General features: G+C 43.2%; 1 protein-coding gene across 3 annotated transcripts in view; it reads right to left on the bottom strand.

Annotated features, from left to right (window-relative positions):
• Positions 1–27,364, bottom strand: part of FRMPD4 (FERM and PDZ domain containing 4) — a gene marked incomplete at both ends in the record, with an annotated part of 758,614 nt that overhangs the window by 190,219 nt on the left and 541,031 nt on the right. For all 3 annotated transcript variants that reach the window (XM_082864808.1, XM_082864809.1, XM_082864810.1), the window contains one exon: positions 2,202–2,318. In XM_082864808.1, coding sequence (XP_082720934.1) covers positions 2,202–2,318 — 117 coding nt within the window. The remainder of the gene's footprint in view (positions 1–2,201; positions 2,319–27,364) is intronic.

The following is a 27,364-nucleotide window of genomic DNA, read 5'->3' as shown; positions in this document are numbered from 1 at the left end:
CACAGTGGTTAAGAATCTGCCTGCCAATGCAAGGGACACGGGTTCAAGCCCTGGCCCGGGAAGATCCCACATGCCGTGGAGCAACTAAGCCCGTGCCCCACAACTACTGAGCCTGCTCTCTAGAGCCCGCAAGCCACAACTACTGAGCCCACGTGCCACAACTACTGAAGCCTGCACGCCTAGAGCCCGTGCTCTGCAACAAGAGAAGCCACCACAATGAGAAGCCCACACACCGCAGTGAAGAGTAGCCCCTGCTCACCGCAACTAGAGAAAGCCCGCACACAGCAACGAAGACCCAACGCAGCCAAAAATAAATTAATTAAAAATAACAATAATAAAGTAAAATTAACGAATCAGAATCTAGGATGTAAACAAACTGTTGGCCTTTCTTCGTGTCTTTGAGCTTTCTGAGAGATTCCGTCCCCACTGCCAAGATTTCCACCATAATTTCTCTATGAGCACATCCTCAGGAAAGCCTTGAAGAGCCAGAAGGTCACTTCACACAGGCTCCCTGGAGTGGATCAGATTCAAGGTCAACTTTAATCTTTCCAGGATGGACCCAGGAAACAAGCCCCTCAGCCACCAACTGTACTCTTAAGAGAGGTCCTCTCCCCTCTGCAAATCTAGGAAGGGGAGAGATCTGGGCTGCAGAGACTAGGAAACCACTGACAACACTCACGTGAGTTTTTCCCTAGCTACTTTCCAGCAGCCCTAATTTAGAGGTGCTGGGCTGTCCAAAAGACCAAATACTCAAAAATCAATCTTGGCAGATACTTCTATTTTTATAAAAATGATCCCCTACATCACATAGATCCTATATTTGCTAATCAGTTCATAGTCAGCCTGGTTGGAACAAAGAATCAAGCCTGTGGTATTGAAAGATTTTTTCCCCCCTTGGCCTCCAACCTCTGCTCACTTGTATCAGGGTAGGCCAACCATGCTTCCTGATTTCAAATCTGTTTCACTAACTTCTCATAATTAAGAATATTTCACTTTGGAGAAGCAAACAGTGTGAACTCTTGCCATTTTGAGAGGTATAATATAAGCACTTTTTTCATACAACTGCAAAAAACCAGAGCACTGCAGCCTCTGTGAAAAACACTTTGGTCATTCTCGAAAAAAGTAAACATCAAAGTACCGTATGACCCAGCAATTCCACTGCCAGGTATATACCCAAAAGAATTAAAAGCAGGGATGCAAACAGATACTTGTATACCAACGTTCACAGTAGCATTATTCACAAGAGCAAAACGGTGGAAACAACTCAAATGTCCCCTGACAGATAAACGGATTAAAAAAAGTAATCTATCCACACAATGAAATATTATTCAGCCTTAAAAGGAATGAAATTCATAGATTTTCTACAACATGGATGAACCTTGAGGACATTATGCTAAGTAAAATAAGCCAGATAAAAAAGTACAAATACTGTATGATTTCACTTATATGAGGTACCAGGTGCTGGAGGGAGGGGGAGTGGGAAACTCTTGTTTAATAGAGACAGAGTTTCTGCTGCATAAGATGAAAAAGGTCTGGAAGATGAAAGTGGTGAGAGTTACAAAACATTGTGAACGTAGTTAATGTCACTGAATTATACACCTAAAGGCAGTTAAGATGGTACATAAAATTTACCATTATGTTACATACAATAGAACCATTATATATATAACATAAATAACATAGCCGTTATGTAATATATAGTTTACCACAATTTAAAAAAAAAGAGCACCACAAAAAATCCAAAACCTCAGCCAATGTTAGTGGGACCAATTTATAGTACAACCTGTAATGCACATAATCCTTTCAGCTGATTTTTCTAGTTGCAGATGAGCCAGTAACATTGCTGTCTTAACCATTTCTACAAGGCTTTCCAAGGCTTGACCCTCCTCCATGTCAAACTTTAGTTACTAGCCTCGGACAATCAGTACAACTGGCCCAGGATTCAATAACATACATGTTTGCTCTGGCCCAGGAGTACCTGATACCCTGGGAATTCTGAGCCTAAGATGGCACGTGTCCAAGAACAAAGAAACCTCATGTCACAAGATATGGAAGGCCCAGGGGATCACCTGCTTGAGTCATGGCCTCCAAGTGCCTAGGAGTCCTCAGTTTAAGTATGCTAATTCTCCTGAGCCAAGGGTCAAAACAGAGACATCCCCAAAACCAAAGATTAAACTATTTATGCCGTGTGTTCAACCTACTTGATGAAGCAGTCTCGTCCATCCCGGTTTGCCGTCATCTCCCATCCATAGGGCGGCACCTGGTTCAAGCCCCAGGTTCCCGAGGGAGGTGGCCAGCCTGAAGACTTTGTCCTGTGGCTGGAAAAAAGGAAAGCAAGGCATCATTACACCTGACTCTGGAACACTTCTTCTGAGACAAACCCCAGAAGGGGCACAGGACTTGCTTGTCTCCGTTACGGGCTGTGTCCTCAGCTGACAAAATGAACAATTAGAATGTTTTTGTGTCAGGTAGCATGCTCAGTATCTTTCTTTATAGTATCCTGCAAGCTGTTCCCAGCTGCCCTGTGAGCTAAGTATACTCATCTCGTTTTACAGATGAGGAAACGATGAATGGCTCACAAAGCTTAGGTAACTTTCCTGAGGACACACAAGCCAATTCTGAACAAACGTTTAGCACACTTTCCACGACACTAGGCATTCCTGGGACCAGACATTAGGACGGTTTGGCATATAAACAGATATCACACCACAATACAAACGCACAAATGAAAATAGATTCCTGTTTTTATGGATCTTAAACAAATAACCCCAAGCCTCAGTTTTCTGGACTCCTGTGACCAAAATACAAAATTTCCACTCATATTAACCATACTCCAGTCAAGGTGACTGGTCATAAAACCTTAGACAAACTCTCCATTTATGTGGCAATGAAAATCCACACATTAACTTTTACAGTTTCTAGTCCACACCTAAAATGTGACTCGTCAGCAACATGAAAGGGTAGGTTAAGGAGAATTTTCTAGAAGCCTTTCCAAGAACAAGAGGAAAAAGGGAGTGACTTCACGTGACAAGCAGCTGTGATAGGCAGCGTTGCACAGTGACAATTCCCATCCAGAGGCCTAAGCCCAGTTTCTGGAACACTGCTGAATCATGGCTGCTCCTCTGCTGTCTGGGACCTGCAGAAATTCCACTGTTCTCTCATGAACACCAAAGACTCCTTCAAAGCTCAACCGTGGGAAGGAAATACATGCTGCCATTTTAGGATCAACCAACATCCTTCGTCATTTGTCCTTTGGCTCCAGGTGAAGTTCCCCACTCTGGATGGCCTGTTAGATGTTCTAGGTGGTTCCAAATTGCAGACAGGAACCAAAGTGTATATGTGTGTGTTCGGGGAGCAGTGAGGACACTTCCAGGGCCTCACAGTCAGCATCTCAATAGTGAACCTGGGAGCCCTTAGAAAGAGGCGCCCCACCCCCTGCACCAGGCATAAGACGCACAGCTTGTACAACTGTCCATGGCAGCCCTCCTGCAGCAAACATCCAAATCAGGGGTGTCAACCTGTCTGTGAGGAGGGGAGGCTTTGAACTTCCCAGGATGCAGGGCATTCCACCCTCGACCTCCACCCTCACCCAACTCACACAGCTGACCATGAACCGATGCTTCTCCTCAACGGAAACCAGCCCCACTTCCTGTAAGTTTTCTGGAGAGGAACTAGTTTGCAGAATTTTAATGACCTTCGTTGCCTTTCTTTAACTTCCTTTCAGTTTTCCCACACCCTTCAGAAAGCGTGGGGAGCAAAAGAGTTCACAAATTTAACACAGGTCCCGCCAACTTAGAGGCCCACCACAGGGCTAATTCCCACTCGTGGACTATTACACGAGCAGACATGCCAAGTTTTTGTTCCTCTTCTCTACACCCAAGCCAGCAGTGGCAGTTTCCCCTGGTGGTGTTTGAAGAGCGAGCTGCTTGCCTGCAGTGAGAGCCCATGGCTTGGTCCCCCTGAGGTTCTACCAAAAGCCCGCCAATTTCTCCACAGCAGCAGAGGATGCATTCGGACCAAGCCCTTCGAGGTATGAACACAGTGTATACTGTTGTTAAAAAGTTTTGCAAAAGCAAAAGCAAAGCTACAGTAAGAGATGACGCACAGAACATTCCTGTAAGTGAAAGGAGGCCTATATAGAGAATGCAACAATTTATTCCGGATTACTAAATTACGTCCAGTATCAGAATGTTCATCTTTCCCAGAGGGGGCGAACTTATTAAAAACAAATAAACTGTCTTCTTTTCTTTTCTCTTTTCTTTCCTTTCATTCTCTTTTTTCCCCCTGAAGTCTAAATCACTAAAAGAAAGATGCTGGCTTCCTAATATAATTTACATGTAAAATACAGGGTTATAATAATGAGCAAGAGGGAGCCTGAATTTTATTATAAACTACATTCTGTCCCATAAGGTGTGTTCAGGAAATAGTAAAAAAAAAAACCCAATAGTTCAGCGAGATGTTTTCAAATAAAGCCTTTTGTCATGAAACACCAAATACAGTGCTAATACTGGAAAAAACACTCATTGAGTTAATTCGGGGCAAGGGACATCAACTGATATAAAACAAATCATTGAATAATTAGAATCAGACACGACTACATGTTTACCTGTTAATATGTTGACATAAAATACATGGGTCGGAATGACATTCATAGAACTTAGCAAATTAAAATTAAAAGCAAATTAAAGTGCCAGTAGGAAAAAAACCCCCCAAAAACCTCTTTTCTAAGTATCTAACCATACATCCTCAAATCAACGACGAAGGTCAAAATTAAGGAGGGGTTTGGCTCCTATGTCTGTGTGGTGTGGTTACTGGGAAGTCCACCCCAATATACAACCTTGGAAGCAGGCAGTTGCTCTCCACTGGGAAGATGCTCCGGGGACCTCCTTTCCTGGCTCCCATCTCTGTGGCTGCACCAAACTGTCTACCACTCCCAATTGCCCCCCACCCCAGTGCAACGGAAAGACAGTTTTTTTCTACCAGGAGTGCAAAGACCTGGCCCCTGGAGAGCAGCGGCAGGGCCAGTGCACATAAATGTAGAGTCTTCTGGGCCTTTTGCTTTAGAGCCGCCTCAGATGCAGAGATTATCCTCAGGATGGACCAGGTGCTGCTATGAAAATACAGTCCTGTGCAGAACTCCTCACTTCTGGCTGTAACACTGACCCTGTGTCCCAGTGTGAGACGCATGCCCTTTATTTCCCCCCATTTCAGAAAGAGTCCACTCTGAGTTCCTGGGCATCCTTCCCAGGGGCTGAGGCCTCTTCAGATTTCTCCTCTTTGAATGAGGTCTTACCTTTCTTGTCCAAAGACCTATTAGCCTCAAAGGTTCTCTTGACTCCCTCTGTGGAGGCTAAAGACTGTCCTGTAAATAGGAACCCTGCAGCTCTGCTCAGCTGCCGGCATGCAGGTTGGCCCCATGGAGATTATCTGAAAGGACCCCTCTAGCCTAGGGTTTGCCAGATTTAGCAACTACAAACACGGGACACCCAGTTAAATGTGAATTTCACACAAATATCAATTTTTTAGCATCAGTGTATCTCATATAATATTGAGGAATACTTACACTAAACAAATTATTCATCATTTATCTTAAATTCAAATTTAACGGGGTATCCTGTATTTTATCTACAAACCCTACTCCAGACCCTCAAATAAACGAGCACCCAGATTCTCTGGGAGTATCAAAGAGGCTAAAATATCATAGCCTAGAGTCTTTCTGATTTGTCTTTACCTTAGTAGCAGGACTGAATACTGCTACCAATGAGTCTAAAATGTGAAAAGAAGTACCCTCAGCTACTTGACTAGATTCAAAACAGACAACAACCTCCTAATATGCGTCTGGGGGTGCATGAGGATTACAAGTGGTCAAAAGCCAGCATTTTCTGTATCTCCCAAACTGAGCTGACAAGAACCCATCTTGCAGTTTTTGTTAACGATTACCAGGCTCTAGAAATTATGATTCAGCAGGTCTGAATTACAACCAGGAATCCATGAGTGAGTGTGTGTGCGTGTGTGTGTGAGTGTGTGCGTGTGTGTGTTGAAACAAGTAATCCCGATGACTCTTACCTTAAAGTAGGGTTGCTAAATTAAGCAAAAAGCAAAACAAAATATAGAATGTAGACTTAAATTGAATTTCAAATAATTTTTAGTATAAGTACATCCCATGCAACATTTGGGACATAGTTATACTAAAAAATAATTATTTGCTATTTATCAAAAATTCAAATTGAACCAGGCATCCTATATTTTACCTGGCAAGCATGAGGTTTGGGAAATACTAGTCCTTGCTACTCCAAGTTTGGGCTGAAGTCCAGCGGCACGGGTTTCTCCTGGGTGTCTGTGTGCAATGTAAAATCCGCATTCAGTAAACAGCCCTAGGTGGTTCATATACCCACTAAAGTCTGCTAAGTGCTGCCTAATCAGCAAAGCCTGTGAAGCCTCACCACACACTGGAACCACATGGGGGAACTTGTAAACGACAGATGCCTGGGACCAAGGCCACGCCATTCGAGTCAGAATATGTGCGGATGAGGCCAGGCCTCAGGGATTTATAGCCCGACACGGCTGCTACTGCCCAGTCATTCTACCATTGCTTTTCGCTCACAAGACGTAGGAGAGGCAGCCTGTGGCGGTCAAGAGCACGCAAGCTGGAGCAGGAGGTTTGCCAGGCGTGGTCTGTGGACCAGTGGCGGCATCACCCATGAACCTGTTAGAAACGCAAATTCTTGGGCCCCATCCAAGACCTACTAAACCCGAAATTCTGGGGATGCGGCTGACTCAGCAATCTGGGTTTAACCAGCCTCCAGGCTACGCCGGTGCCCACTTGAGTTTGAGAACCACCGAGTTACAATCAGACTCTCTTCAATTCAGGCATTTATTTTTCATAATCTCGAGTGCGTTACTCAACCTCTCTAAACCCCTCAGTCCAGCTCCTCCTCTGTAAAATGGTGGTAATAGGACTGCATCTTGGGGTGACAAAATGCATCTTGTAAAGATTTCAGTATGCTGCCCGCCACATAGTATTATAGTATGTGCTATAAATTCTCTGCTAAGTAAATCTCTACCTAACCCTCAAGAGAATATAAGACTTGGGGTGGTTACACAAGTATAAATGGCTTCATCCATTCTCAAAACAGCAGAAGGGTGAAAGGCTCAGTCATCTACTTTTTTCCAGTCTGGCAAGAGCAGGGTAGGAAGGGGCTGAAGCAAACAGTTACACCTTCCTGTAAGTTAAGAAGTGGATGAGTTCAGCAGAAGTAGAAGCAAATATCAGAAATTCGTTTTGTTTTTTAACCAGGAATCATGTGTGTGTGTGTATCCATGGTGCCGAGGGTCAATTTCCACTTGTCTCAGGCCAGGCTTTGAGATTCCTTGCAACTCTCATGTTCTGTGACTTCAACCTGAGATCATGGCTGTGTGAACCACTTTCAAACGCTTAGCTCAGCCTTAAAAATAGCGACCTACATTGGCAGGGCTATTTAAGTCATCCCAGAAACTCCCAACAACTGCCTGAACTGGTTTGCAACTTTGTGTTATATTTGCAACAGATTGAAACTGTCCTGGACAAAAAAGATCTTTATATTTCATAAGAAGTGAGAGCAGCTATGAAGGGCACAGGCAAAGGTACAGAACTATTTATGCTGAGACCATTCGAGGAAGCAACCCATGGTCACTGCCTGCGTGCATGCCTCTAAATCCTGGGCCAAATCTTGATGGCAAATCTTCTCTGGGAGAAGCAGTTTATCAGAAACCACCCGCGGGCCGCTAGAAACACACCTCAGTAACAGATAAAGGGATGCTGTAGGGGAGAAGGAATGTGAGGTCCGGTTCCCAACTCCCAAGTCAGACAGACTCAAATTCTGCCACTTACTAGCTTTGTGACTCTGGACTCTCAATTCTTTGGGTCATATTTTCTTCACATGTAAAACAGAATTGGTCTCACTCAATGATTCCCTCCCGAGACACGTGGCAACATCTGGAGACACTTTTGGTCGTCATAACCAGGGGAAGCGGTACTCCTGGTATCTAGTGGGTAGAGGCCGAGGATGTCACTAAACATCCTGCAATGCACAGGATGGCCCCATCACAAATGACAAATGTGCCCCTGCTTAGCTCACAGAGTTGTCGTCAAGAATAAACCAAGTGATGAATGTACAGTTCTTAGCACGGTTCTTGTAGGTGCTCAATACACTTTAGTGGGGGAAAAAAAGCCTTCTCAATGTTTCCACTTAAAGCCTAATTACGATAAGTAGAATGCATCTTTACATCGGAGAGAATCCATCTTTACATCAGAATTCACAGTCACTTAATAGCTTCACGGCTTTGGGTGAATTACTTGGCCTTTCTGGGTTTTGGTTTTGCATGTGAAATGGAAATAATAACATCCACCTCATGGTGATGTTATGCAGATATGAGATACGTACAGCCCTGCAGTGCTTGACTCATTTAGAATAGTCTCACCAAATGGTATGTTGTGTTATAAGTGGCAGTCATAATAGTAATGGAAATAACTTTTGTATTTGACCAAATAGTTTAAACAGCACTTCTATATACATTATTTCTTTAGATATTCACAAGCCTGTCTCAGCATGTAACAAAATGCCTGATAAAGCATTAGTGTTTCCATTATAAAGAGGAAGAAACCAAGGCGCAGAGAGAAGGTATAACTTGCCCAGCGTTTGGTGAAGTTACCAGCTTTTGTTCACTGGGGGAAATAGGCACCGCGATCTTGTTGGGAGACAAACACCGTGTTTCACATAGAATGTACGAGGGATGGAAATGGGCAGAGAAGGGCAGAGGCCACCCAAACTCATCTGATGCAAAGCGTATCCAGGACTGAACCCCGAGGCTTCCTGATTCAAATTCCCTCTAAATCACACTGTATCATAATTAAGTGTAACTTCAACTCATGGGCTTCCTCATATACCTGGTAATACTTAGGACCAGTAGCCAGGATGAAGCTGCGTCCTCTGAACTTGGTGTTGAGAAATGAATTTTCAGGTCCGTTTCATGTATGAGAAAACCTAAGCCACAGTTATTCAGTTATTCATCCCCGATATCGAATGACCCTATACAAATTCAGTAAAATAAAACGTGACCCAGAATCTGATTATCCTTATCTCTTTGGACTCACAAAGATGATTTTCAGAATAACCCAAGTTATAGAGTGCTAAATATGGTATTACAAGACTTAAAGCACTTCCTCATTTATTTTGCTCTAAATGGTGGCAGGGTTACGGTACCCGAAAACCTACAGAATTCAGAACTTCACACAGCATGCAAGCAGATGACCTTCAAGGTTGACGTGCAATGTGGGTTGAGGTAAAGGAAGCAGAGGGAGTGAGAAAAATGAACAAAAGATGATTCTGGATGAATTTTAAAAACTCCAAATTTGGTGGCAGCCTTGTTCCTTTGGTGACCAGCCTGGTGGGCCCCACTGGGGCTGGAGGGGTTCCTGCTCTTCAAGGTTTCTTGTCCCCATGGATCAGTGAGGAACAGACTGACATCCGCCCACCCCCCAGCCTTTTGGTTCCAGTTAATCATGCCGTTGAGACACAGACACCTTCTGAATTAGGTGTATTCTCTCCCGTCTCAGAACTAAACCTCTTCATGCGATCAGGCTTTACTACAGTACTAACAGCATTGCAATCTTATACAAGAGGTAACAGCTTTCCATCCTATAGCCCATTATTAGCAGCTCCTAGGGCAAGTGCACGTGAAGAAAGCAATGTTGATAGGGTGAAAATAACATCAAGGCCTTGCACACACAGAAGACAGAATCATCCCGCCAACTACCGTGAAGATTTCACTTCTGTTTTGACACAGAGGACAGGAAAATACAGTAAAGGGGGAAAAGCAGGCAATTCAAAACTAATTTACATATTAATACTAAGCCTCATAAAAGCAGAAACTTAAAAATATATTCATTACAAAATCATTTTTGTCAAGCAGAAATGTATTATTAATCAGGAGTTTAACTACAGTAAAAACATTTGGATGTATATTTTCATTACCAAATTTAAACATTTTTCCGATTATTTTCATCTGCTTGGTTGCATAATTTACCAACCCACACAATAAAACTAATTGTGCGATTATATATCCATGGTTTTCACTGCAAACCTCTCACCAGCCTGCTGAATTACTTGTTTCCCAATTGCGTATGTGGGAGAATTACCAGGAGAATTAAAGTTAAGCTAACTGGTTCTCCTTCCCCAAATTTGCACATACACACTTGAGCCTCACTCTGTAAACAAGCCGGTGACGCGCTCAAGACATCCTAAGACTCTGAGGCCACATATATAGCCGACCGTGAATCTGGGAGGACAATTATAATTAGCCCTGTACTGTACAGGAGAAAATAGATGCAGACAGGCCGGGCTGGCCAAGGATGCCCTGAGAGGTGTTACAGAGCTAACTGTGGGAACAGTCAGCCAATGGTCTGGAGCCCCTCTCACTGGAACGCTGGACTATGTGCTCACGAGCCTGTAGGTGTGGCTCCCGGGTAAGCACGTGATGCCAGGTGCAGATGCTACACTCGGTGCACCCCCGTGAGGCCAGGACCACGTATCCTCCATCTTTCTATCTCTGTTGCTCAGACTAGTGTCAGCACACAGGAGATGTTCAATGGAAACTGCACTCATAAAGGAATCCAAGGTACATGATGGTCCTGGCCTAGAATCTTAGGCATTAAAACCAGAGCTCCCCGGCACTTCCCTGGCGGTCCAGTGGTTAAGACCCCGCACTTCCAATGTAGGGGGCACAGGTTCAATCCCTGGTCGGGGAACTAAGATCCCATGCATGCACGCAGCGTGGCAAACAAAACAAAACCAAAAACAAACGCCACCATAGCTCCCTGCCTACAACGCATATAACAAACGCTGGGTGAGCACCTAATCAACGCATATAACAAACGCTGGGTGAGCACCTAATCAACGCATATAACAAACGCTGGGTGAGCACCTTGTATGTACCACGTGCTGTTCTAGGTGCTCGTAATACATCACGTCAACACAGAAAATAAACACCCTCAATCATCTGGCCCAGATCTTCTTTTCCAGCCGAGCAACCTACTAATTTTGCTAAGAATATGCTGCTACTTTTAAACTAACTCACCTATATTCCCTGAACACACGTGTTTCCCATGTTCATATCTCCATGTCTTCGTTCATGCTATTCCCTCTGGTTAAAACGTTCTCCTTCCCCCACTCCAACTCCCTGACCTCTCCATATCTGTCCAAAAATGATGAATCTTCCAAAACGCATATCAAATGCTACTACTGCAGAAAGCAGTCCCTGAATCCCCTGCCCTAAAATCATTATCTTGTTTCCCTATGCTCGTGGGAAGCGACTGTTTGCACTACTGAGGTAGCGTCTACCTTGTATAATTACCGATAACTGTGGGGATACACGTCTTCCTAGATTGTAAGCTCTTGAGCCTTAATACCACTTTACAAAATTCTACCTACTGCACATAGTTGGTGCTCAATAAACACTTATTTGTTAATACAGTCATTGCAACTTGAACTCTTCTAATTAGCCTTGCCACCTTCAATTGGAATTCTCTCTTGCCAATTGTGATTCTCTTACCCAACTGTGATTTCCTTAGGACGGGGCGAGTCTCCTTCATGTTTAGATCCCTGGAATCCACATTTGGCAATGGTAGGTGTGCAACATATACTGTTTGTTAACTGACGTTTCCTGTTATACTTGGTTTACTGAGCGCTATGAAGTAGTACAGAAATAGGAATTTTATCATTGCTTTCGATGGGGCACATACATGCATGGAAGCAGTAATATAACTTCTGCATGTCACCCTCTATTGTTGAATGGCTAGGGGGAATCTATGTCTCTGCATGATGAAAATGTACAGACGTGGGACTCACGGGATTTGCCTCTGAATTCAGCCATGACCAACGAGCCCACACTCGACGTAATTGGATCCAAAACAACAGTCCCTTTTTACATCAGAACTGAGGGCAGGATTTGGCACACGGAAACTGTTTTGTAATAGCATTTGTTTGAACAGACGAATGAATGAATGAACAGCAGTCAAACTCTGGAGCATCCTCCAAAAGGAGCCATATGACAGTGACTAGGCAGGTCCAGGATTTCAACAGACAGGACCCTGCAGCCCAGAAGGCAATGCCGAGATAGGAACTTGCTGCCTCGGCATTCCTGAAAGCCTCCTGCTTTTGTGAAGACAAAAGTGCAATTCGGAGGCCCCAGATCAAAATCAAAGGCCTTAAATCTAAACCTCACTAACGCCAAATGTTTAAGCCTTGATCAGTGTCCTTGATAGAAGGTCGTTTTCATTTCTCTAGTTCAAGGTTTCCGTAGCTGGAAACGGCTCTTCACCGATGACAAGCTCCCAATCGTTACCAGGATTATGTGCTCCCCCGACTTCTCATTCTGTAAAATCTCAGTCACAGAAAAGTTGAGGGCAACAGTCATCCTTGTGCTCATCACCTAGAGCAGAGGTCCGCAACAAGGGGCGATTTTGCCCCCCAGTGGACATTTGGCAGTGACGGGAGACATTTTTGGTTGTCGCAACTGGGGGTGGTGGTGTGCTACTGGCATCTAGTGGGTAGAGGCCAGGGATGCCACTAAATATCCCACAGTGCACAGGACGGCCCTGCAACAAACAATGATTTAGCCCCAGATGTCAAGAATGTGGAGGTGGAGAAACTATGCCCTAGGTTTATCAATTATTCGTATTTTTCAACATTTGGTTTTATCCCCTCTCCCTTCACTCCTTTGTCCACTCCCTCTGTCTCCGTTTACATATGTGAAATGTTTACTTGAACCAACAGACATCAGGACATTTCACCCCCAAATTCTGCAGCAACTCTCTCTTAAGAAAAAGGATACTCCCCTTTAAAACCATAATACCATATTGTACTCAAATTTAATATTGATACAATATTATCTAATATATAGTCCATATTCAAATTTCCCCAATTATCCTAATACTTTTCCTTCATAGATTTTTTGGGGATTTGATTTGGTATCCAATCAAGCTTTACCCTGTGCATTCAGTTATCCTGTTTCTTTATTCAATCATGTTTTAAAGGTGCAACATTATCATAAATTTAAGACTCGAGGAACGATGATGCAAACTTTTGCTTCAAAATCCATCGATAATGGCCACTGTTTATAAATCACACCATAGAGCCTCTTCAAATGTGACTCCAGGAGTGCACACAGGGTCTGGCAATGGTACTTGTGCACCAGATACTATGTGTGACTTGAGCTGACACACAAGTCCCTAGAATCTTTCATCCAAGGGCCATAATTGTAGGCAGCTGGGACTGGGCCCCAAAGACTCCTAGGATTTTTCAAAGGGCAGAGTTCAAGATGGGAACATAAATTAATAACTTAGCAGCAACCTGAAGAAAGAACAAAAAGGGTCCTAGAATTGATGATGAGGAAACGAGCCAGTCACAGATGAGAGGCTTCCACTCTCTGGTTGTTAGGGCAGGATGGGCAAGGGGGAGCCGGCATGGGCACACAGCAGGCATCGCAACGAGGGTTTTGACATCAAAGAACATTCTACCCCAGCTAAAAAGCCCCTCACAGATGTCTTGATGTGCCAGGATCCTGGGCACAGCCAGACTAGGTTGTTCACCTTTGCTAGAGAACGCCAGACCAGAAGGGATCTGAGCTGGCAAAGGAATCTCTTGAAAAAACAGGACAGTTGCATTGAGCTAATTACTGGAGGGAAGATTGGCCCATCCGGATGAAGAGAGGATTCCGAGTGGACACAAAGGGCATTGTACAGCCAAGCCTCTACAAAGAGAGACTTGTGAGGTCAATCAACAAACATTCACTGAGCATGGACTCCTCTCTGCAAGGTTCTGGGGTCGGCCTTGCGTATGATGTCACAACCCTAGAGTACAGTTCTTACTCTCTGCGCTATAATGTAGTCTGAGCACTCTTTTTCTTTTCCAAGCACCAGGTGCCCTCATGACGGTACATTCACTCATTCAATCAATCATTCAAAACATGTTTTTGAGGACTTTTGTGCCAGTCCTGGTGCAGAGCTAGAGCTGTGACAAGCAGATAGGAGTTGGTAACATTGATGAGGAAGGCTGGCCTCGTGGCTCACCCTACCTAGGCGTGGTCTGGACACTGGGCTTTGCCCTGAGCTTTCACTGAAACTCCTCAGGCAGGAGTCCCACGTTGGGAAATTCAGGCATCAGGAAACAGGGAAGTCTTCCTTACACCTCTCTATTTAGCCCACATGGACCACAATTTCAGCCATACTGACCATTAAATACATGTCCTCCTTCACCTCGGGCCCAGTCTTTCGCTCTGAGCTGTAATATGGAACCCGAACACACCCTCAGGACCCAGCAAATGCAGCATGTCATAGAACTGAACAGTGATTATATGAGTAATGAAACCCAGCATTGGCTGCACCTACCAAACGGCCTAATCTAATTTTCAAATGTGTTGTGAAAACGCTTTTGCAAACACATCATTTTGAGAGGCAGCATTCACGTTCATATTTATTTTACAGATGACTCATGACCTAACACTGCTACTCACCAAGCTCAGCGAAGTCCAACTGGCTTCCCAGGGAACATCCTCATGAACTGTATATGAACAATTCAAATACTTTTGGAGTTAGCTCTCCATTTGAAAATTATATTTGCACTGTCTGCTGGGGACATGCACATATATTCTGATCATTTTTAAATTTTTAGGGATTAACATATAAAGTATGTACTTATATGGACTGTAGTTTTCTTAATCTTCTTAGACTTGCTTAATGACTTTAGAATCCTATGTTAAAAGTGTACTTAAGAGCTATCTCTCATTCCATCAAGTTTTCTTTTTCATTCTGAGTAAGATAATTAAATATTACTTAAAAATTATCCTCAATTAGGTACCAGCAGAAATAAAAGGAAACAGATTATAAAAGTGAAGAGAGAGAAGAAGAAAGTGCATTGACTATATATGTACCCTTTGGGAACTAAAAGTGAAAAAGAATACAGAAGAACACTGGCCTGGAAGGCATGAGAATAAGTTCTAAGTCTACCATTTATAGCAGGGGTCAGCAAACATTTCCTATAAAGAATCGATAGTAAATATTTTCAGCTTCAAGCGTCGTGTGGTCTCTGCAGTATTTACTCAACTCTACCGCTGGATCTTTAGTAGTCACGGACAATGTGTAAACTAACGGGCACAGCTGGGCTCCAAAAAAACGTTATTCACCCGCCGCCCACCAAAATTTGTATTTGGCTCATTGGCCACAGTTTGCTGACCCCTGATTTACAGTGGCACCTTGGAAAAGTCATTTATATTTCTGTCCCTCGAGAGTCTGATCTGTAGCATGAAGGCGCTGGACTAGATGATTTCTGAGGTCCCTTCAAGCTCCAAAATGTTCACCTCCATCAGCTAAACAGGTCTCTTTCTAAAAGGCCATAATCTTTAACAGGATAGAAAGAAACCCAGATACACAAATTCCGTAAAATTCCTATTTTTCACAGCATTTGATCCAAAGGTAGAACATTATAGTTCAATCCATCACATAGCTGAGTATTTATGGGGAGTTTTAAACCTGTGAACCATTGATCTTGTCTTATAAATAGGGCCACTATCTGATGAGTGGTGTTTCAAATATGTAATATGTAGGCAGTCTAAAATTGTAAAGAAAAACTTGCTATAGCGGCTGCTTTCCAAAATTCAAATCAAGATTTTGGGGGCCTTGTAGAAAGAGTATCATGAGCTGATTTTTCTTAGGGTTTTCAAATGTGATGCTATAAGAGGGTTTTATTATCAAGATGTATGATGCCTAATAATATCTACCACTGTTTTAGCCTTATTCACATTTTTAAACCACCAAAGGTCATTCATTTTCCAAGCAAAAATGGGTCTATTTTCCATTGAAAATACGCTCGAGTTTGGTTTGCTATTTCAGTGCCTGCTGGAGACTTCTTCCTTTACTGCTGATTTATAATCCTTAAAGAACAGATGTTTAGACTGCACCTGCTGACACCCTTAACACAGGAAGCCAGAGAGTTACAGCACACTCTGGCACACCTAAGCATGCTGGAATGCGAAAATGTGTTGTCTGGCTCCCTTCCCCAGAGCTAGACTGCATGTGTGATATTTTTAATGGGTTATTTATAATATCAACAAGACACATCGTCTTAGTGTGCTTTTTTTTGCCATGTCGCACAGCTTGTGGGATCTTAGTTCCCCAACCAGGGATGGAACCCGGGCCCTTGCCAGTGAAAGTGCAGAGTCCTAACCACTGGACCGCCAAGGAATTCCCTAGTATGCTTTCTTTTTCTCTAATTCTAGGAAGATTTCTGGTGGCTTTTCATTTAGCGCTATTTCATACAGAGACGCATGGCTTTGTTCCCGCATTTACATGACCATCGCCTCGCCCTGTCACAAGTCTGAACGCATCATGCAGTTTCATGGCTTCTCTTCATTTTCCTCAGTGATTAATACAGAAGCAACAAATTTGTGTACATGATGCAAACTGCAGAAATTTAAATTTTTAAAATACTCCCTGCCCAGATATCAAAGGGGAATTCATTATTTCCCTAGATTTCTCAATATCTACACATTTTCAAGGGCATCCAAAATGTATAAGGGTGGAGAACACAAGAAACCTCATAGAGGACATGAACAGATACACTTGAAAAGATCTATCTGCCACTCGGCACCACCCTACTACTGTTTTTTTGGTCTTGAAACAACTGGGAAGATCCGAAGGAGAAAACATATTCTAAATGGTGCCGAGTAACACTACTAGGGTTGCTTAGTTTCTGTCCATCTTCCCCAGCTTCCATTTGGAGTTCATTCATATTTTTCATTTCCTCTGCTCCAAAGGTAGGCATGTTATCACTGAAGACAGAGAAAGATCCAGAAATTCCTTGCCTAACTCAAATAATGGCCACATGTAAGCTCTGCTACATTTTTATGTCCAAACACAATCATTTTATAAAGTAGGACAAAACCCATCATGTATTTCCCAAGATGTGTCATAGAGAAGCAATGAGCTGAAAATACTGGGAAGACAGTAAGCGCTCAGTATTTCTACATCTTGGAGTAATTACTTCCACAACAAGGAAGACATTTATTTACAAAGCATGCAGACTGGCAAGTGGGAAAGATCTATATTGTAACCATGTCGGACATGCTAAGTTTTTATTAGACAAGTCTTAAAAATCTGTTCCTCTGACAATGATAATAAATACTACAACTGTTACTATTTCCAGGAAAGAGATTTTAGCAACTAAATGACACATCTATTAGAACAGTGCTGAAAAGCCTTTTATGATGAAAAGTGCCTCTTACAAAACAGCTTCTCCAACTTTAAGGTGCACACGAATTAGCTGAGCATTTTGTTACCCTTCGGGTTCAGATTCAGCAAGGCTAGGGTGGGGCTCAAGAGTCTATATTTCTAAAGAGCTCCCAGGTAGTACTGATGCTGCTGGTCCCAGGAGCACACTTTGAGTAGTGAGCCTTAGCATGTTTTAGAAACAGGAAGTAAACTATTTCTGTTGGAGGTTTCAACTTGGGGCTCCTAGATGGATAGCAGTTGACAGGTGTCTGTGACGCCATTGAGGTCAGTCTGGCAGGGATTTACCAGGATGGACGTCAGAACCTACTCCTTATCTGACACTGACCTTGGGAGACCCAGATCAAGGCAAAAGAGCCCATGCGGACTGGTCTGAATGAGGAAAATATAACAAAGTATGTCCCCTGAACAAAGGTAGCACCTCACATTCAAGGTCATCTCCATTAAATGGAGCTGTAACTCCTTTCCTTTCAAAATGAGCAGAGAGCCTCCCTTACGATCTGGAATCAAAGGGCTCCCTTCTCTTGGCAGTATCCTGGGGTCAGTGTCTATCTTAGAAACCATATCAGCAGCCACAACTCCAGACAAGGTACACAAGCCATGGCTTGGCCCTAATCTTTGCCTGAGATATTGATTCTTTAGCAGAGCAGAGTTTGAAAGCTCTGGGAAACTTTCCTCGAAGCCTCTACCCTACTTCCCTCCAAAAGGATTTATTGAGCACATATGGTGCCTTAGAACTCACCTAAACTTTGTAAGAACACAAAACGATCACTTGGTCATGGTTCTCCAGGAACATGTACAAAAGCTGATGATAGGAAACGTATCCATAAAATAATTTGAAAGCAACCAAGAACAAACTAGATTGAAAACAGGTATCCCTAGGGAAATCGTATCCATCCTGTTAGAACCGTTTCCTCTGCTGCCTCCTTCCCAAAGGAGGCTGGACTCACAGCCAGCGGTGCTGTCTCCTCCCTCTATTCCCCACATCAGTGGTCAGCAAACCACAGCTCATGGGCTCGGCCCACTGCCTGTTTTGTAATTGAAATTTTAGTGGAACATGGCCATGCCCATTGATTGAAGTAATGTCTATGGCTGCTTTGGTGTGAAAATGGCAGAGTTGAATAATTTGACAGAGACTATGTGGCCTGCAAATTCTAAAATATTTGCTATCTGGATCTTTACAGAAAAAGCGTGCCAACCTCTGCTCCAGAGTAATGAGCACCTTCCGGACATCACTTCTACTGCTCCTATATTACAGTGCACTCTAGATGGGGGATGGGAGCGTGGGGAGGCTGGGAGGGCGGTGAGAGAGAGAGAAAGAGAGAGAGATCTCCAGGGTCTCTCTGGAGACCCTACTTGTACGAAGAGTAGTACAAGTCCAGTTGACGTCATTCATTTTATGGCATAAGTGACCCTGTATCCTACAGATATACAGTTCTCTCACAGGTTCCAAACTTCCTTATATCCGAGTAAGTCATGGACCACCAGCATAGGATTTGCCTAAACTTGGAGCTCAATGAACAGAGTTGAATGAAACTCAACTCCGGGGTTTTTCTAGGGCACAATTGAAGCTGTGGTATTTAGGACAGTGAAATTACCGAGAGCAATAAGCAAACATCATCTGATTATACCTGTAACGAAATTAGCAGAAACCAAATGGTCCTTTTGGCAGCAAAACGAAAAGTGGCTCTTACAGCCATTTTGTGTGACAGGGATTTTTTTTTTTTTTTTTTTTTTTTGTGGTACGCGGGCCTCTCACCATGTGTCCTCGCCCGCTGTGGAGCACAGGCTCCGGACACGCAGGCTCAGCGGCCATAGCTCACGGGCCCAGCCGCTCCGCGGCACGTGGGATCTTCCCAGACCGGGGCACGAACCCGCGTCCCCTGCATCGGCAGGCGGACTCTCAACCACTTGCGCCACCAGGGAAGCCCCTTGACGGGGATTTTACAAGAGGCTCCATAATGAATTGCAGCCATAAAATACATGATATTAGCACTACCAATCCTTGGTGAATCTTTACTTCCAAGCCATAGCAGAGATAAGAGCACAGTCCGTGCCCTTTCCAATGCAAACAACCCAGAAACACGGTCATTGGCACGCAGGTTTATGGGCGGCCTGTGTATTTCTCCTTCTGCCCCAGGAGCCCCACTCATCTGGTATTTTACAGTCTTAGCTGGGCTCCAAAGGACCCAGCAGGAAGAGGCAGTAATTGCCTTTTGTAAGCAATTAACTTCTTTCTTTCTTTTAAAATTTCATCCTTTAGGTTCATCAATTTTTAAGAATGGAATAAAAATATACACCTTCTGTCATTGCCTCTGGAAAGGAGATTAAGTCAAATCCTTTCCAAACTATCATATTCGTCCACCGTAAGTTCTGATGCTCAGCATTACGTTCATTTACTATCATCCTACTGGCGCAACGAATTCCATACTTTTGCAATTGTGAGTCCATACCACTCCTACCAGTTGCTAAGATCATGGCAGAAAGGAGTTTCCAAGATGCTGGTGAGTCATTGGCCCTTTCAAATAAATGTATTTAATTTTTATGGGTATAGCATGCTATTTACTTTCCTCTCACTAAAAAAAAAAAAAAAAAAAAAAATCAAAAAATTGTACTTTTGCCCAAAACCAGATTCTGTATCAGAAGTTTATATGTAAATTTAGAAGATTTAAAAAACAACAAACTTAGAAACAATTTGGGTGAAAAAGACTAATAAGTGTGATTAAATTCAGTATACTTGACTTAGGCATGGACCACAAAACTACACGGTAAAAACTGTGCCTTTCAGTGAATGTTCTTTCCTAAAAATTTAAAATTTACACAATTCCCCTAAAGCACAGGGGAATTGACCTTCATTTCATGAAAGATTAGAATATAAATATTCCAATAAAGGCTCTGGTATCTTACATCCAAATGCCATTCCAGCATGACAAGGAGCCGTACTTTGTTTATGGAAGATAGTGAGGTGTGAAGGAAACATACAGGCTGAATTGGTGTGCCTAAACTTGTGATGGTTCTAATAATGAACTTTGTTGTGTCTGCTCCTCTGTGTTGAATGACAAAAACTGAGAACTCCAACTCAGTGGAACCTATACTCCATGTGGGGTACAAGGCATTGACTCTAGCCATCCTTTAAAATGCTGGTTAAATTCTCACCTCCTTCTGGAAGCTTCTGCACTCTAGTCCAGTCCACAGTGAGGTCTCTGAATTCCTTACCATCTCACACCTCCACTTGGTTGTCCACAGGCAACTCAAACTCAGCACATCCAAAACTGAACTCATGTTCATTCTCTCCAACCTACTCCTGTGCCTAACTTCTGAGTTCCTATACATGGCAACCCTTGTACTCCAAGAGAGGCTGCAATGAATTCCACACATTTCCTGAAAGATATCTGCCTTCTCTTATCTTGGAGGGTTTAAGATTTCTGGCCCCTGAAGCCTAGAAGCCTTCTCCAGCTCTCCATTCATTCTCCCAGCGGACTTATTATCCTTCTGGCTTAATGGTTCATCCTCCGAGAAACAGTCTATCAATCTGCTCTGTCCAATACGGTAGATACTCACCACATACAGCTATTGAACACTGGAAATGTGGCGAGTCTGAACTGAGGTGTGCTGTAAGTGTAAAATACACATCAGTTTTCGAACACTTAATAGGAGAAATATATAAAATGTTTCATTAATAATTTTAAAAAATTGATTACATATTGAAATGATACTACTTTGGATATATTGGGTTAAGCAGAATATACTATTAAATTTCACAATTTCTTTTTATTTTTAAAATATGGCTAGCAGGCGAACTAAAATAACATATGTAGCTCGCATTATAGTTTTTTGTTGGACTGCTCCAGACCCTTGGGACAGGATCAGGTGCTCCTCCCAGATTTCTTTATACCCCCCATTCTTTTTGTTAATTTGCCTGGTGACTTGTCTATATGTTCTGGGCTCTGTTGGCTGCCCGAAGCATGAAATTTGTGGTCTTGTTCAGTATTATACCCATAACTGATGTCCAGTAGGTACTCACATGTTTGCTGAACAAGCACAAGAACTACACTAAGAATCAAGAGACCAGAGCTGCAGTCCCTGGGCCATGGTTAGTGTGGGAATTAAACCAGGCTGTCCCTACTGGCCCTTCTAGATTCACTGACTGCAAATATCTAGCATGGATATTTAAATCAGGCACAGATGCGGAACCTCTCTCCCGGGAGGGGAGAGGCTCAGGGCAAGGCCTAGGGGTGTAGGTGGGAGGGTGAGGGGAGCAGAAGAGCTAGCTACAGTGGGGCTGGCAAGGTCCCTAAAGCAGCTGGGCAAATTCACCACACGCCACACCACTGGGAAGCTCCCAAAGAAGCCAGCATTCAGGAATGGCTGTTTCCAGAGACACTCTCTTTTCTCTCTCACCTCCAGATAGTAAGGAGTAAGCAAGCAACACTGCCCCCCCAAAGTACTGGGTATTGCTACCTGAGTTGACCATCTAACTCCATAACAGTGTCTCAGGACCCCCAAGTCACCTGTTCTGTGATCTCAAGATGCTTCTTATAGAAAAACAGAAACTTAATTTATACCCACAACAAAAAAGTGCATAAGTGATCAACTGCTCAGTTTATTTAATGAAAACATCCACATCAAAACATGTTTTGTTCATAGGCTTTAAAAAAACATTTAACTGCAAACCCAGTTGTCGAATTCATCATCACTTGCAAGTTCAAAGTCTAAGTTAGCTTCATGCTGTGATACGTTTCTGATGTGAACTCCTGAAGTCATTAAGATCATAGGCTTTATTCACAGAAAGGATGCCAGCCATCAATCATGACACACAAGACAACCTAACACAGGCCACTCTCATTTTAGTGAAAAGAAGGAGCGAGCTGAAAGTAGCTTTGTCTAGAGCACACAGGAATGAGTTGAAAAGGAAGAGGAACTGCATACAAGAACACGCCACAACTACTGAAGCCCACGGGCCTAGAGCCTGGGCTCCGCAACAGTAGAAGCCACCGCGATGAGACGCCCGCACACCGCAATGAAGAGTAGCCCCCGATTGCCACAACTAGAGAAAGCCCATGTGCAGCAATGAAGACCCAATGCGGTCAAAAATAAAAAATAATTAATTTTTTTAAAAAAAGGTTCTTCAGGGTTCTTCTTAAAAAAGAAAAAGAAACATAATAAACTTCTTTAGTGGGCTGCAAAATCCATAATCACTATTTATATTCTATTTATGCCATTATATTGCATGTGTATTACTCTCCCATTGATATCCAATATCTTACGGCTAAAAACTCTTTTCTGGGAGATACAGTCAAAAATGCAAAGGCATATTGGGAATTTTGCTTTTCCATTTTCATTTCTTTTTTCTTTTCTTTAAATGTAGCCTGCCTAAAGCTCCTATTCTGGAACCTCTCCAATCAGCCCTGGAGAATTTGCCATTCTAACTCTCAGAGGGTTTTGTTGTGTTTTTCTTCTCACCCACGGCCTGCCTTCCTCTGAGTCTGGGATTTTAGCCCTGTGTCCTTGAAGCCAATCTCTGTTTATATAATTGTTCTAATTTCTTTCTTGCAATTACTTTTCTTTCTTCTTTTTTTTTTTAAAATCTTACCCTTTGCTCCATTTCTTTTTCATCTCTTGCCCTAAGAAATTTCTCTTTCTGGCAGGCTCCTCTTGTTCCCTTTGGCAGTATTTCATAGAGGCACAAATAGTCATGATGAGGAAAATGTGCACTTGCAAAGGGGGCCTCACCCAAAGAGATAAAGCCACTCTGCAGATATAATCTCATCAATCTACCCTAAACTCTGCAAGGAGGAACTCATTTCCTAGTAGAGACATGAGAGGGTAAAACAGCTGTATCCTGAGCCTTAAAGAACAAGGAACACCAAAACACCCAAAGCAACCTACAAATTCAACGCAAGCCTGACCAAAATTACAATGGCTTTTTTCATAGAACTATAGTTCTATTTAGAAAACTAGCTCTAAAGTTTGTATGGAACCACAAAAGACCCTGAATAGCCAAAGAAATCTTGAGAAAGAACAGAGCTGAAGGTATCACACTCCCTAATTTCAAACTGCACTACAAAGTTATGGTACTCAAAACAGTATGGTACTGGTATAGAAACAAACACATCAGTGGAACAGAATTGAGAGCACAGAAATGAACCTACACACATATAGACGATTAATTTACAACAAAGGAGCCAAGAATATACAATGGAGAAAGAACAGTTTCTTCAATAAATGGTGCTGGGGAAACTGGACACCCACATGCAAAAGAATGAATCTAGACCACTATCTTACACCATACACAAAAATCAACTCAAAACGGATTAAAGACTTGAATGTAAGACCTGAAACCATAAAAGCCCTAGAAGAAAACATTACCTCCTTGACATCAGCGTTAGCAATGCTTTTGTGGATCTTACTCCAAAGGCAAGGGACACAAAGGCAAAAATAAACAAATAGGACCACATCAAACTAAAAAGCTTCCGCAAAGCGAAGGAAATGAAAAGGCAACCTACTAAATGGGAGAAGAAATTTGCAAATCATGTGTCTGATAAGAGGCTAATATCTAAAATATACAAGGAACTCATACAACTCAACAACAAACAAACAAACAACCAGATTAAAAAATGAGCAGAGGGGGCTTCCCTGGTGGCGCAGTGGTTGAGAGTCCGCCTGCTGATGCAGGGGAAACGGGTTCGTGCCCCGGTCCGGGAAGATCCCACATGCCGTGGCACGGCTGGGCCCATGAGCCATGGCCGCTGAGCCTGCACGTCTGGAGCCTGTGCTCCGCAACGGGAGAGGCCACAACAGTGAGAGGCCCGCGTACCACAAAAAAAAAAAAAAAAAAAAATTGAGCAGAGGATCTGAAGAGACATTTTCCCAAAGACATACAGATGGCCAACAGGCACAAGAAAAGATGTTCAACACCACTAATTATTAGCAAAATGCAATTTAAAGCCACAATGAGATATCACCTGACACTTGTCAGAACGGCTATTATCAAAAAGATAAGGAGGGCTTCCCTGGTGGCGCAGTTGGAGGCTGTGCTCTCCAACGGGAGAGGCCGCAATGGTGAGAGGCCACAAAAAAAAAAAAAAGATAAGGAATAACAAGTGTTACCAAGAATGTGGAGAAAAGGGAACCCTTGTGCACTGTTGGTGGAAGAATTTTTATATTTAATGATCTAACCCTATAAGGTTGTTCCTATACCCATTTCACAAATGAGGAAACTGCTAGATCTGTTGCCCAAAGTAATCTAGCTACTAAGTGGACAGAGCCAGCATTTCAAGGTAGGTTTGTCTAATTCATATCCTGGGTCTACAATTTTTTTCTTTTAAACTGTTTCTTTCTTGACACACTAAAGAAAAGGATTAGCACCTCCCCCTGCTCCCTCGCCCCCTTCACCCAGCCTGTCCCCCTGCAAGCACCTGACCTTGGAAGGCTTCCTCCATGGGAATTGAGAGCTTCGACTACTGGAGACCTTCTTCCTGTGAGCAGGAAATGCCCGCCAAGGGACATGCCATGCACACCATTTTGTTTGAAACTTGAAATGCATGTTCCCAAGAGGGACGATCTGCCAGTACATTCTCTCTGGGCCAGGTGTTGCCAAGGGCACATGGGAAGCCTAGAGCCTGGGGACATTTTCCTGTGCCACCTGTCCCTACCCTGCCACAGGCTGTTGAGTGCTTCAATTTTTCAGGAGGTTCCCTAGGGCAGGAACTTTTTTAGCATTCTACTGGGAATGCAAATGTGTAGTTCTTTAGGTTTCTGCTTGGAGACAGGAAAAACAAAACAAAGAAAACACTACAAGTCCCCCAAGACCCTTTTTGGCCCCTTTAATCTGTAAACAAGGCCCCTTATATGCACACACGTTACTTCATATAAAGAAGATTAACCACTGTGCCGCTATAAATAAGAGATGGCCAATAATTATTAACAATGCAGTAAAAAGGGAAGTGTGTAAATATGAAAAGTTTTCATATAATCTTTAAGAGAGAAGGAGAAAGAAGAAATTTTGCTTCCATACTGATCTAATTATCTCATCATCCAGCCTCCTCTGGAATTATCTACAAGGGCAGTATTCCCTGAAAGATGTAATAGCTCAATAATTAGTTACGGGCAGGTTATCTGCAAGAAAGAACTGCAGAAAATTAAGTCCTTTTAAACACACGTCTTCAGCCAGCATTCTAAGCCTGGGTGTTCATAACACTGCCAAAGGGAGCCCAGGCTCGGTATTTTAGTGGACGTTGTAACCCAGTGGATGAAACCAATCCCAGCACACAACTACTATTTTCTAGTTTACAAATGAGGACTCTGAGATATGACCAAAAGTAAGAAATATGCCATACTTTCGAGATCTACGTTCTGAAGCAGCATCACCACCATTTTCTAATTACCCCTTGCTGATGAGGGGAAACACGTTAAAGTGGCAAGTTTAATGAGGTATTTTCATATTAAAAGTGTGCTCTGACACCTTATAAATTTTATGGTTCAAGCCCCTTATTTTACCCATTACCAAGGGCTGAAATACAGGACCGTTCTTCTGCTGGGCATGTTTTAGGTGTGATCGGAGTGACGGTGCCAGTCCACTTTGGTTACCATATGTGGCGAATTCTATGTAGCAGGAGTTGGGTTGGATGAGATTGGGGCAACATTCTAGGGTTGCCTCCTTAATTATTTTGTTTTAACCTGAAAATACTTTACAAACTCTGTTTATTCTATAACCATGAAAGCAAAAGCAAAAAGTTTTGTGGCTAAGTAATCAAATAATCATAACGTTGAACAGGAATATCCACACCCATTGGACTATTACACCTGTGGGCGGGAGCACTGAATAAGTATCTGCTGGCAGAGGACTGCATCACTGACTCATTGATTGCTAATGATGAGCTGTGCTTCTAAATAACCCCACTGTGTCTAACACATGGTCCCTAATCACAAGGAGCTTTCAGTAATCAGAATTTGCCTCTGTATTCAGCAAGGCAGCCAGCAACAACTCAGTTGAAGAGACTGATGCCTGCCCAGCGGGTCTTCCTACACCGCCAGAGAGGAGGGGCTTGCAAACCATTTATGGCTAAAGCAGCAGCTTCTTCAGCTCTATGAAGGAAGACCCCAGGAGAAGCCTGTGCCTGGCTTTGCTCTGTGACTTGAGCTCTCAGGCTCCACGCTGACCTCATAACAGATATTTTACATGCAGCAACTCTTCTTTTAAGAGCACCTCCAAGTTATCACGATTAGGTTTGGGGAAAAAAGTTGAGTGATGGTCTTAAGAATTTTGAGTTGTACAAACTTAGCTTTCACACTGGTTTCCACGTTCTCTTTTGCACTTCTGAGTGTGGCGAAAAGTGGAAGAGAATAAAAGTTCACATAAAATTTTTCAAAACTCTTAACAATACCCCAGAGCAGCGGTTCTTAACTAGGGATGGTTTTGCTTGTCCCTACCTCCACTCCCATCCGAGGGACATCTGGCAATTTCTGGAGACATTTTTGGTTGTCACAAGTGTGCGTGGGGTGCTGCCATTGGCACCTAGTGGGTAGAGAGGCCAGAGATGCTGCTAAACATCCTACAGTGCACAGGACAGCCCCCAACACAAAGAACGATCCAGCCACCCGTGGCAAGTGTGCCAAGACCGAGAAGCCCTGCTCTAAAGAGAGGGCACAGAAAAGTAGACAGAGGGGAGTTGGGAGTCCAAGAGACTGGAGGTTGAGTCTGGGCTCTGTCTTTGGCATGTAATTGAGCTTCAGTTTCTTGTTGCAAAGTGAAAAGTCCCTTCTCCTTTCGTTGTGGTTGAATTAAATGAGATGAACAACACCAAGTACAGGGATAGGTGTTCTTCCCTTACTTTCAGGGTAAACCACCTTGGTAGTCAATGAAACCACAGCAATGTGTCCTCAACTATGTGCATTGCCATCTCCAACCTCCCAGGGTTCCAGTGATAGCAAATAAGGGGTGAGCACGATTCCCCTGAATAAAAGTCCAACAGCGAGCACCACAAACACACCCTCCTCCGACCTCCTTGCTCCCTGGCCTATATACCGGCCAAGCGAATCTGC

This window comes from Leucopleurus acutus (genome assembly GCF_964270905.1).
Source record: "Leucopleurus acutus genome assembly, chromosome: X".
NCBI classification, from domain to species: Eukaryota; Metazoa; Chordata; class Mammalia; order Artiodactyla; family Delphinidae; genus Leucopleurus; species Leucopleurus acutus.
This window is presented reverse-complemented; position numbering and strand designations above follow the sequence as displayed.